Consider the following 13,624-nt stretch of genomic DNA (forward strand, 5'->3'; position numbering starts at 1 on the left):
AAGGGGAGAAACAGAGGGGGAGAAGAGGAGGGGAGAGGAGGGCATGAGGGAGCAGGAAGGTTGAGTCGGGGAAAGAATAGAGGAGAGCAGGATGAGAGATACCATAATAGAGGGAGCCATTATAGGTTTGAGGAGAGATCTGGCACTAGTGAGATTTCCAGAGATCTACAAGGATGACACCAACAGGCAAACTAACCAATAGTGGAGAGGCTACCTTAAATGCCCTTCCCTGATAATGAGACTGATGACTACCTTATATGCCATCCTAGAACTCTCATCCAGTGGCTTTTGGATGCAGAGGCAGACACCCACAGCTAAACACTGAACTGAACTCCTGGAACCCAGTTTCAGAGAGGGAGGAGTGATGAGCAAAGGGGTCAAGACCGGACTGGTGAAACCCATAGAGACAGCTGACCTGAACAAGGGAGAGCTCATGGACCCCAGACTGATGACTGAGAGGCCAGCATGGGACTGATCCAGACCCCCTGAATGTGGGTGTCAGTGAGGAGGCCTCAGAAATGTATGGAGCCTCAGGTAGTATATCAGTATTTATCCTTGGCATACGAATGGACTTGGGGAGTCCATCCCACATGGAGAGATGCTCTCTCAGCCTGGACACATGCGGGAGAGTCTAGGTTCTGCCCTGGATGATATGACAGACTTTGGAGATTCCCCCATGGAGGGATTCACCCTCCCTGGGGAGTGGAGGGGGGATGAGATGGGGGATTAGGGGAGGTTGAGGGGGTGGGGGAGGAGGGGAGGGAGAGGGAGCTGGGATTGACATATGAAGCAACTTGTTTCTAATTTAAATTTTTTTAAAGAGAGAAAAAGTCTTCACATGAATATTCTAGAAGTTTTATATGGAATAGCCAAAGAATGGCTATTGTAACCATCACTGCTGTACCCAAACTAAACTGTGGCAAGATATAGAGACATACAACTGTTATACATAGCACTTTTAAGTGATAATAAGATGAGTAAAAAACAGAGCTCCCAACATCACATACTGCATCTGTTTATATAACAGTCTCAAAAAGAGGAAGTTATGCTGCTGAAGAAGAAGAAAAAAACAATGGCATCCATATCAGAAGTTAGAGTTGGGAACCATATATAATATTTCCTTGTATAGTGATGGAATAGTTCTATACCCTTATCAAGTTTTATGAACCTGTGTATATGATTAGTTTCCATATAACCACATGCCAAGATGAGTACATGTAATATCCCAATAAAGTCTTCAGTAATTAAGAAGTATTAAACCAAAGTCAGTCACTGGATGTAATATGGTCTCATTATAAAAGACATTCTTACTATAGGAAGCTTCATGAAGAGTGTTTCAGAAGGCTACTAGTCTCACAACTCCCAAGCCTTCATCCTGACACTTTGCTGCAGCCTACCACCTTGAAGAAAGCCCTTTTCACATCTTTATTACGAAGGCTGTAGATGATGGGGTTGAGGAAGGCAGAGATGACATTATAGAAGAGAGCTAGCTTCTTGTCCTCTTCTGGAGAGGACTCAGAGCCAGGTCTCATATACATAATCATACATGGAATCGAGAACATGGTGACCACAGTGATGTGGGAGGCACAGGTGGAAAAGGCCTTGATCCGCCCTTGGGTTGAGCGGATCCTCAGGATGGCAGCAAAGATATTGATGTAGACGACAATGATGAGGGAGAGTGGAACCAAGAGAAGGATGAAGCCTAGGATGAAGTTCACCTGGTCATTGAGAGAGGTGTCTGCACAAGCCAACTTCAGGACAGCAGGCACTTCACAGAAGAAGTGGTTGATCTCATTGGGGCCACAATAGGGAAGAATCATAGCAGAAACAGTATATATCAGGGCACAGCTGATACCCCAGAACCCACAAAAGGCTACCAGTGACCCACGCAGCAAAGGGCTCATGATGACTTTGTATCTGAGAGGATGGCAAATGGCCACATACCTATCATAAGCCATGATTGCAAAAAGCCATGATTCAGTGATTCCCAGCATCAGAAAGATGTACATCTGAGCCACACATCCAATGTAGGAGATGGTTTTCTTCTCACAGACCAGATGTACCAGCATCTGGGGCACTGTGGTGGTAACGTAGCCCATATCCAGAATGGATAAGACACTGAGGAAAAAGTACATGGGAGTGTGGAGGCGGAAATCCATGTGTATCAAGGTGATGATGAGCCCATTGCCTAGCAGGGTGATGAGGTAGAGGAGAAGAAAGACACCAAACAGAATGCCATTTATCTTCGTGTCACTAGAGAATCCTAGAAGAACAAACTCAGTAAGGGAGCTACGATTTCTCCAGAGGAAGTCCTGCATCCTTCTCCTGATGCAAAAAAAAATAGAACAGAGCTGTCACTCATGAAAGAGAAGCCCCCAGATGCTACTCCTGCTGTCATTCATACAACAGGTGCACCAAACATGAAGAGAGAGGAGTCAAAGATGTGTCTGTACAGCATATAAGACTTTAAATCATTATTATAAAGTTCATTGCTACTTATAAAATGATTAGCGTAAAGAACCTGTTGTCTTACAGAGTACACCATTGCAGAGCAGGCAGTGTCACAGAGCATCACAGAGTGTGATACATCATAAAACGCATTGTCATAGAGTACACTGTGTCATAGAGCATGTTGTATCATAGAGCACTCTGTCTTATATAGCACAGTGTGTTATAGAGCAGATGGTATCATACAGCACATATTGTATCAGTGAAGATGCTGCTTCTTAGGGAATTCTGTGTCATAGAGCACACACTATGTCATAGAGCATGCTGTGTTATGTTTGCAGCAGCCTCACACATCTCATAGTTATCACATTCTTCAATCAAGTCATGAGGCTGCTTCGAGTATTGATCTGTATACCCTCCAGGTGTGTGTAAATATACCCTATAAACATCACACAATGACAAATTTTTTCAAATCATATTCATGTCATATAACTTTTTTAAAAACAGGGCTGGTTTTCTTTTTAAGATTTATTTATATTAATTTTAAGTGTATGGGTATTTTGCCTGCATGTATGTATGTGCACTGACTGTGTGCCTCGAACCCATGGAGGTCATAAGAAAACAGCAGATCCCCTGGAACCAGAGTTCCAGATGGCTATGAACCACCATGTGGGTGCTGGGAACTGAAACCAGGTCCATCTCTCCAGTTCACCTCATATACTATATTTTTAAAACTCTTTAAAAATGTAAAGTATACCAACCTCTGCTCTAAAATAAGAACCAAAAAACCCTTAAACAACAGAATTCAAAATATTAAAGTTACAGAAATTATTAGACGTTAGATGAATATTCAAAAAATCTTGGCTAACTCTAAAGAAAGATAGTAGTAGTAGTAATAGTAGTAGTAGTAGTAGTAGTAGTAGTAGTAGTAGTAGTAGTAGTAGTAAGTGGGATAAAGAACCTAAGTTAGAATAGTGAGAGGCATCCTAATGAAAATTTTAAAACACTGTGGGGGGAAAAACTTGTAGAAGATACTAGAAGATAAAGACCTCCCATGGCAATGGACCGGGAGAGTTAATGGCTATGCTACCAAAAGTAATGTGCAGAATCATCACTATCCCAATCCTTAAAATTCATGTGGAGGCACAAAATACCCTGAACAGCTGAAGCAATTGAAAAACAATCAAATGTCACCATATTTGATTCAAAGTTCTACTACAGAACTGTAGTAACAAAAGCAGCATAGTGATTGCCTTAGTTACTTTTCTATTGCTTCAACAAAATATCACAACCAAAGAAAGTTATAAAAGAAAGTATTTAATTTGGCTTATGGTTTCAGAGAGCTAGAGTCCATGATGGCAGAGTGGAGGAACACAGCTGAGAATCTACAAGTAGGAGAAAGAAAACGAGCTAACTAGAAATCTCATGAGTCTTTTTTTTTCCACCTAGAATTCACTCTGTAGACCAAGCTGATCTCAGATTCAGAAATCTGCCTGCCTCTGCCTCCTGAGTTCTGGGATTAAAGGTATGCATCAGCACTGCCTGGCATTTTTTCTCATAAGTCTTTTGAAACCTCAAAGCCCATCCCCAGTGATACACCAGCTCTAGTCAGGCCACATAAACTAGGAAAAATTAGTTCAAACACATGAGCCTATGGGAGAATTCTGATCCAAACTACCACAATATTGGACAAAGACAGACCATAGAGCAATGGAATGTAACAGAGGATCCAAAGATAAGCATGCATGACCACAGCCATCTGATAGTTGACAAATATATATATATGTATATATATATATGTATATATATATATATATTGCAAAAACTGTATCTTCATACAGAATAATGAAGCTAGATCACTGCCTCTCGCCCTTCATAAAAATAAACCCCATATGAATCAAAGAACTTTAACATTAAATGTGAAACTCTGAAGCTGCTACTAGAAAAAGGCAGGGGAAACATACAGACACACAGAGAATTTCTTAGCAGGACTCCAGTCACTCAGGGAATAATGCCAACAAGTGACAAATGGAACCTTATGAAATGAAAAATAATCTATACCTTCAAGGAAAGTTAATCAAATTAGGTGTGGTGGCGAACACTTGTAATCTCAGGCAGCAGAAACTGGAGGATCATTACAAGGTTGATTGAGCACCGGGCGTTGGTGGCGCACGCCTTTATTCCCAGCACTCGGGAGGCAGAGGCAGGAGGATCTCTGTGAGTTCGAGGCCAGCCTGGTCTACCGAGTGAGTTCCAGGACAGGCTCAAAAACCAAAAAAAAAACTGAGGTAAACAGGCCAGCTTCCCGGCCTGTGTTCCAGAGCCTGCAGATCGCCTGGGAACTGCACAGAGCTCCCAATCCCGGCGGGAGCATCAGGTAAACAGGCCAGCTTCCCGGCCTGTGTTCCAGAGCCTGCAGATCGCCTGGGAACTGCACAGAGCTCCCAATCCCGGCGGGAGCCAAGCACCCCAGACTCCAGATCTTCTCTCCCACCAAAGAGACCAGGAAACTACAGGAGCCAGGGAGACCAGGGGAGTAGCTGTTCCGGATCAGGTACAACAGGACCCAGCATAGGGTCCAGGGGACCAGGTAGGAGGCTAAGCGCCCCAGATTCCTGTTCTTCTTCTCTACCCACGGACCAGCATTTGGACAAGGCATAGAAGAACCACCAGATTACTGGACTTACTAGCACCCACCAAAGGGAACTCTGGTCCCCAGACCAGGAAGGGGCTCTTTCTGCACCCACTAGAAGAAGAGATGGGAAAGAGACAATACAAAAACACAGTCAGCAACAGAAACACAAATATGACACCGCCAGATTCTAGAGACTCCACACCAGCAAGACCCCAATATTCCAACGCGAAGGAAGCAGAAGAGAACGACCTTAAAAGCACTTTCATGAAAATGATAGAGGCCCTAAAAGAGGATATTGGAAAATCCCTCAAAGAAATGGAAGAAAAAACAAACCAAAAAATGCAAGAAATGTAAGAAAAAACAAACCAAAAAATGCAAGAATTGGAAGAAAAACAAACCAAAAAAGGCACGAAATGGAAGAAGAAATGAAGCAAAAAATGCAAGAAATGGAAGAAAAAGCAAAGCAAAAAATGCAAGAATTAGAAGAAGAAACATACCAAATAAGGCAGGAAATGGAAGAAGAAACGAAGCAAAAAATGCAAGAAATGGTAGAAAAAACAAAGCAAAAAATGAAAAAAATGGAGGAGGAAACAAACCAAAAAAGGCAGGAAATGGAAGAAGAAACAAAGCACAAAATCCAAGAAATGGAACAAAAAGCAAACCAAAAAATGCAAGAAATGGAAGAAAGAACAAACCAAAAAATTCATAAAAGGCAACAAACGGACGAACAGATAAACAGAAAATTGCAAGAAGCAATGCAAACGCTGCAAGGGTTGAAAACTGAAATAGAGACACTAAAAAAACACAATCTGAAGAAAGGCAGAAAATAGAAAAGCTGGACAAACAGTCAGGCACTACCAATACAAGCATTACCAACAGAATAGAAGAGATGGAAGAGAGAATCTCAAGTGTTGAAGATACATTAGGAGAAATGGATTTATCAACCAAAGAAAACCTTAAATCCAACAAATCCTTAACACAAAACATCCAGGAATTATGGGACACCATGAAAAGACCAAACCTAAGAATAATAGGTATAGAAGAAGGAGAAGAAATCCACCTCAAAGGGGCAGAAGGCATATTCAACAAAATCATAGAAGAAAACTTTCCCAACCTTAAGAAAGACATGCCAATGAAGGTACAAGAAGCCTACAGAACACCAAATAGAGTGGACCACAAAAAAAATCCCCTCGCCACATAATAATCAAGACCCCAAACATACAGAATAAAGAAAGAATATTAAGAGCAGCTAAGGAAAAAGGTCAAGTAACATATAAAGGCAGACCTATCAGAATTACACCTGATTTCTCCATGGAAACTCTGAAAGCCAGAAGGTCCTGGATAGATATTCTACCTACACTAAGAGACCATGGATGCCAGCCCAGACTACTATACCCGGCAAAGCTCTCAATCACTATAGACGGAGAAAACAAGATATTCCATGACAAAACTAGATTCAACCAATATGTGTCCACTAACCCAGCCCTACAGAAAATTTTGGAAGGAAAACTCCAACCCAAGGAAGCTAACTACAACCAGAAAAACATAAGCATTAGAGAATCCCTCTCTACCAACAGCCAAAAGAACAAAGGGGCGAAATTCCACCCATAATTCCACCAACAACAACCATCGCAAATCGAAGAAGGATGAGCAATCAATGGTCATTAATATCCCTCAATATTAACGGCCTTAACTCACCCATAAAAAGACACAGACTAGCAGAATGGATTCGAAGACAGAACCCTTCCTTCTGCTGCATACAAGAAACACACCTCACCCTCAAAGACAGACATTACTTGAGAGTTAAAGGTTGGGAAAAATTTTTTCAATCAAATGGACCCAAGAAACAAGCAGGGGTAGCAATCCTAATATCTAACAAACTAGACTTTAAAATAAAATCAATCAAAAGAGATGAAGGAGGTCATTACATACTCATCACAGGTGAAACCCACCAAGACGAAGTGTCTATCCTGAACATCTATGCCCCCAATACAAAGGCATCCACATTCGTTAAAGAAACATTATTAGAACTTAAATCTCATCTAAAGCCCCACACAGTTATAGTGGGAGATTTCAACACACCACTCTCACCACTAGACAAGAATACCAGACAGGAACTCAACAAAGAAGCAAAGTAATGACCCAACTGGGATTAACAGATATCTATAGAACATTTCATCCACATAAAAAAGAATATACCTTCTTCTCACCACCACATGGAACCTTCTCAAAAATCGACCACATACTTGGCAACATATCAAACCTCAGCAGCTACAAAAAAATTGGAATAACTCCATGCATCTTATCAGACCACCATGCCTTAAAATTAGAATTCAACAACAACACAAATTGCAGAAAAACTACAAACTCATGGAAATTGAATAATGCTCAACTGCACCATCCCTGGGTCAAAAAGGAAATAAAAAAAGAAATTAAAGACTTCCTCGAATTCAATGAGAATGAAGACACAACATACCCAAACCTATGGGACACTTTGAAAGCAGTGCTACGGGGGAAGTTCATAGCACTAAGTGCTCACATGAAGAAACAGGAAAACAGTTATACCAGAGAATTAACATCACAGCTAAAAGCTCTAGAACACAAAGAAGCAAACTCCCCCAGGAGGAGTAGACGCCAGGAAATAATCAAATTGAGGGCTGAAATCAACAAAGTAGAAACCAGGAAAACAATACAAAGAATCAATGCAACGAAGAGTTGGTTCTTTGAGAAAATCAACAAGATAGACAAACCTTTGTCCAAACTTACCAAACAGCAGAGAGTGAACACGCAAATTAACAAAATCAGAAATGAAAAGGGGGACATAACAACAGACTCTGAGGAAATCCAGAGAATCATTAGGTCATACTTTGAAAACCTGTACTCCACAAAATTCGAAAATTTAAAGGAAATGGATGACTTCCTGGACAGCTATCATTTGCCAAAACTAAATCAAGAACAGATAAGCAATTTAAATAGACCTATAACCCCTATGGAAATAGAAACTGTCATCAAAAGTCTCCCAACCAAAAAAAGTCCAGGTCCAGATGGCCTCAGTGCAGAATTCTACCACAAATTCAAAGAACAGCTTATACCAATTCTTCTCAAAGTGTTCCACACAATAGAAGCAGAAGGGTCTTTGCCAAACTCTTTCTATGAGGCTTCAATAACCTTGATCCCCAAGCCACACAAAGATACAACCAAGAAAGAGAACTTCAGACCAATATCCCTCATGAACATTGATGCAAAAATACTCAATAAAATACTGGCAAATCGGATCCAAGAACACATCAAAACAATCATTCACCACGATCAAGTAGGTTTCATCCCAGGGATGCAGGGATGGTTCAACATACGAAAATCCATCAACGTAATCCACCATATAAACAAGCTGAAAAACAAAAATCACATGATCATCTCACTAGATGCTGAAAAAGCCTTTGACAAAATCCAACACCCCTTCATGATAAAGGTCTTGGAGAGATCTGGGATAACAGGGACATACTTAAACATAATAAAAGCCATATACAGTAAACCAACAGCCAACATCAAACTAAATGGACAGAAACTCAACGCAATTCCTCTAAAATCAGGAACAAAACAAGGCTGTCCACTCTCTCCATACCTTTTCAACATGGTACTTGAAGTTCTAGCTATAGCCATACGACAACAAAGGGGGATCAAGGGGATACAAATTGGGAAGGAAGAAGTCAAACTTTCACTGTTTGCAGACGATATGATAGTTTACATCAATGACCCAAAGAACTCTACCAGGGAACTCTTACAGCTGATTAACACCTTCAGCAAAGTGGCAGGTTACAAGATCAACTCAAGAAAGTCAGTAGCCCTACTATATACAGATGATAAAAGGGCTGAAAGAGAAATCAGAGAAACATCACCCTTTACAATTGCCACAAACAACATAAAATACCTTGGGGTAACGCTAACCAAACAAGTGAAAGACCTGTATCGTAAGAACTTGGAATCTTTAAAGAAAGAAATTAAAGAAGCCCTCAGAAAATGGAAAGATCTCCCATGCTCTTGGATAGGTAGGATCAATGTAGTAAAAATGGCAATCCTGCCAAAAGCAATCTACAGATTCAATGCTATCCCCATTAAAATCCCAGCACAATTCTTCACAGACCTTGAAAGAACAATAATCAATTTTGTATGGAAAAACAAAAAACCCAGGATAGCCAAAACAACCCTGTTCAACAAGGCAACGTCCGGAGGCATCACTATCCCTGACCTCAAGCTCTATTATAGAGCTATAGTCCTGAAAACAGCTTGGTATTGGCACAAAAATAGACAGGCAGACCAATGGAATCGAATTGAAAATCCGGGTATTAACCCACACACGTACGAACATCTGATCTTTGACAAAGAAGCTAAAAATATACAATGGAATAAAGAAAGCATCTTCAACAAATGGTGCTGGCATAATTGGAGACTGGCATGTAGAATAATGCGGATCGATCCATGTTTATCGCCATGCACAAAACTTAAGTCCAAATGGATCAAAGACCTCAACATAAATCCAGCCACACTGAACCTCTTAGAAGAGAAAGTGGGTGGTACCCTTGAATGAATTGGTACAGGAGACAGCTTCCTGAACATAACACCAGTAGCACAGACAGTGAGATCAACAATTAATAAATGGGACCTACTGAAACTGAGAAGCTTCTGTAAGGCAAAGGACACAGTCAGCAAGACAAAAAGGCAGCCCACAGAATGGGAAAAAATATTCACTAATCCCACATCTGACAGAGGGTTGATCTCCAAAATTTACAAAGAACTCAAGAAGCAAGTCTCCAAAACAGCAAAGGACCCAATTAAGAAGTGGGCTGCAGAACTAAATAGAGAGTTTTCAATAGAGGAGTCTAAAATGGCTGAGAGGCACTTGAGAAAGTGCTCAACATCCTTAGCCATCCGGGAAATGCAAATCAAAGCAACTCTGAGATACCATCTCACTCCTGTCAGAATGGCTAAAATCAAAAACACCAATGACAATTTATGCTGGAGAGGATGTGGTGAAAGGGGACACTCCTCCATTGCTGGTGGGAGTGCCAACTGGTTCAGCCACTTTGGAAAGCAGTATGGAGATTCCTCAGAAAAATGGGAATAAACCTACCACAAGACCCAGCAACTGCACTCTTAGGCATATATCCAAAAGATGCCCATTCATATAACAAAGATGTCTGTTCCACTATGTTCATAGCAGCTTTATTTGTAATAGCCAGAACTTGGAAGCAACCTAGATGTCCCTCACCCGAAGAATGGATAGAGAAAATGTGGTACATCTACACAATGGAGTACTATTCAGCAGAAAAAAATAATGGAATCATGAGATTCACAGGCAAATGGATGACACTAGAAGAAACCATCCTGAGTGAGGTAACCCAGTCACAAAAAGAGAAACATGGCATGTACTCTCTCATATATGGATTTTAGACATAGATCTGGGGAGTGCCAGCCTACAATCCTATTGCCAGAGAGTCTGGGAAACAGAAACTTCATTTACTGGCTGGTTAAGTACTGAGCTGAACTCAAGAAAGCCAGTATCAGAGAGGGAGGACTGATGATCAAAGGGATTAAGACTGGGCTGGTTGAACCCCCAGATACAGCTGACCAGACAAAGGTTAACTCTTGAATCCCAGGCATCAGCCTGGGAATCCAGCATGGGACTGATCAAGACCCCCTGAATCCGGGTGTCAGTGAGGAGGCCTAGGTAATCTATTGAGCCTTGGACAGCAGATCAGTACCCATCCCAAGTATACACACGGTCTCTGGACTCCCATAGAACAATGTGAGGTGCACTCTCACCCTGAACTCTTGGGGAAGGGTCTAGGCCCTGCCCTATATGAAATGACAGACTATGGACACCCCCATGGAGGGCCTCACCCTCCCTGGGGGAATGAGGGGATAGCGGGGGGGGGGATGGGGGGGAGGGCACGGGAGGAGGGGAGGGAAAGGGAGAGGGACCTCGTACTGACTTGTGAAGCAACCTTGTTTCTTATCTAAATTTAAAATGGAAAATAAAAAAATTAATAAAAAAACCTAATTAGGAGAGTAATGAAAAATTTGCCAACTCTCAAAGTATTCTGAATACACACAAACAGCAAGCATTTGTTCAAAATGTGATGTGTATCTGAGATCTCTGTGGCATTAATAACTTATGTTGCATTCTGTGACATCATTCCAGCCTTGGATCTGAACTTTTACACATTAAAAAGCACACGTTGACACTCAGTTACTATTTCTGGAACATCTTGACTTAGAGTTGAGACTCATAGTTATATATGAATTTACATTTATCCTTAAATTGTGTTGTATTCGAATGCTTGATTAAAAACAAACAAAAAAAAACTAAAGTTTGATTGAGGTCAGCCTGGACCACATAGCAAGATGCTATCAAAAGGGGGAAGCAATTAATGGAGGCAGAGATAGAAAAATCTTTGCTGGCTATACATCTAACTGTAACGAGATTCTTCCTGCCATCCTGGTCCCAGAGCTACATCAACCCCAAATAACACACAGAGACTCTATTAGTTACAATGCTGTCAGCCAATGTCTGGGGCTTCTCACTGGCTAGTTCTGTCTCAAGTATTACCCATAACTACTAATATATATTTCTATAAGGTCTTATTTTTCCAAGGACGCCATCCTGATGTGTTCTCTCTTCCCAGGATTGTCCTTTCTTCCCAGGATCACATGGCAACTCTCTACTCTTGACTACATTTCCCAGAATCATCCTCAACTCCTAGTCCCACCTATCTTGCTTACTTATTGGCCAACAGTGCTTTATTTATCAACCAATAAGACAAACATATACACAGAAGGTCTGCCCCCATCATCCGACAAAGGATTAATATCCAAAATATATAAGGAACTAAAGAACTGAATAACAAAAACGTCAAATGACCTAATAAATGTGATGATGAAGCGAGCAGAAAGTTCTCAAAAGATGAAGTGCAAATGGTCAATAATCACTGGAAAGATTTTCATTAGCCATCAGAGGTGTATAGATTAAGACTACATTGAGATTCCATCCCACCCTAGTCAGAATGGCAGTCCGTGAGAAAACAAACTCTGGTGAGCTCATGGAAGAATATAAGCTGATCCAGCCTCTATGTAAACCAATAAGGAGAGTACTCAAAAAACTAAAAGGAGATTTGCCATGTGATGCAGCTACACCACTCCTGGATCTCACCCAAAGGACTCTAAGGCAGCATGTCACAGAGACACTTTAAAATAACTGTTTACTGCAGCACTATTCATAATAGTTAAGCTATGAAACTGTGTGGGCTCCCAACAGCAAAGAAATGGATAAAGATGTGGTGGATATGCACAATGGGAATTTCTGCAGCCATAAAAAGATTGAGATTATGTAATTTGAAGAAAATAAACACAACTGGGGATAATCTGTGAAGTGAATTAAGTCAGTCTTAGGAAGACAGATATCACATGCTTTCTCTCATTTTTGGTTCCTAGATTTTACACAAATACATAAAATCATGTATTTATAAATTATATGAGTAGATGCAAAATTGTCTAGGAAAACTAAGGAGGCTAACAGAAAAGGGAAAAAAGAATGTGTGGTACAGAGAAAATATACTATAAGTATATTATATACATGTATGGAAATATTATGTAACCCAGTACCATATACAATATATACACACTCATGAAGATTAATTTTAAAAGACAAAAGAGATGAAGAATGCTTAAGAAAAATACCAACCAAGTAGCAAATAAAACTCAAACCTAATTGCAGCAGAAATTGCATTAAATGTAAACGTAGCATACAAATCAACTGCTCAAACTGGATTTTTAAAAACTAAAAACATTTCAAGAATTCTGCAACTGAAATTTAAACACCCATGAGGAATAGAAAATATCTACTAGCAATATGGTGGCAATCAATTTGGGACTTTCTCCCTCCTTACCTCATCTTGTTCATAATGTGCTCTGGCAGTAACCGAAGTCATAGCTACAGGGATAAGGAACTGACACACTAAACGGTAAAAATGTGTACTGTCTCCCCTTCTTATTACAGACATCTGATTCGATTTGCAAGGTTACAGAAGGCTTCCTGTGATAAGTAAGATTAAGATCTTTGATGCTACCACGAGGGATGTCCAGAGTACATGCTGTGCAGAGGGTCACCGCTTGTAATGCTGTGAAGTAAGATCTAAGTGAGGCAAAAGTTAGGGCAGAAAAGGTAGGCGAGGGCAGAGTATGGCATGCCCTGCAAAACAGGCTAAAAATGGTGGACCTTACAATGACAGAGTAAAGAATAGATTAGATATGAATCCTCTATCTAGGATCAATCACTCCGTCAACAGTGGGAAAAATACATTGTGGGGGAGGGGAAGATGTAGTTATTCAGGTAGGAAGGATAAGAATGAGAATTAAGACTGGGATTGTTGACATGAAAAGCAGACATTAGAGAAGAGATTTTTAGATCTGTGTTTAAAAGGTGCTGAGAAAGAGACAGAGGCATCAGAGATGAATCCCAGGAAAAGAAGGAGATGTACCTGAGTG

At 40.7% G+C, this 13,624-nt stretch overlaps 1 protein-coding gene across 1 annotated transcript; it reads right to left on the reverse strand.

Annotated features, from left to right (window-relative positions):
- Window positions 1-1,370: 1,370 nt before the first annotated feature.
- LOC101825868 (olfactory receptor 2A12-like) lies at window positions 1,371-2,318 on the reverse strand. Its single transcript, XM_005083867.2, has one exon. It carries the CDS (start codon window positions 2,316-2,318, stop codon window positions 1,371-1,373), a length of 948 nt encoding a protein of 315 aa, XP_005083924.1.
- Between the last annotated feature and the right edge of the window lie 11,306 nt (window positions 2,319-13,624).

The sequence above is a fragment of the Mesocricetus auratus genome, unplaced genomic scaffold, assembly GCF_017639785.1.
Source record: "Mesocricetus auratus isolate SY011 unplaced genomic scaffold, BCM_Maur_2.0 Super-Scaffold_100014, whole genome shotgun sequence".
NCBI classification, from domain to species: domain Eukaryota; kingdom Metazoa; phylum Chordata; class Mammalia; order Rodentia; family Cricetidae; genus Mesocricetus; species Mesocricetus auratus.

What these genes read in the sequence shown, in the direction of transcription:
- LOC101825868 (XM_005083867.2), bottom strand. Translation starts at nt 2,318, where the DNA reads ATGCAGGACTTCCTCTGGAGAAATCGTAGCTCCCTTACTGAGTTTGTT.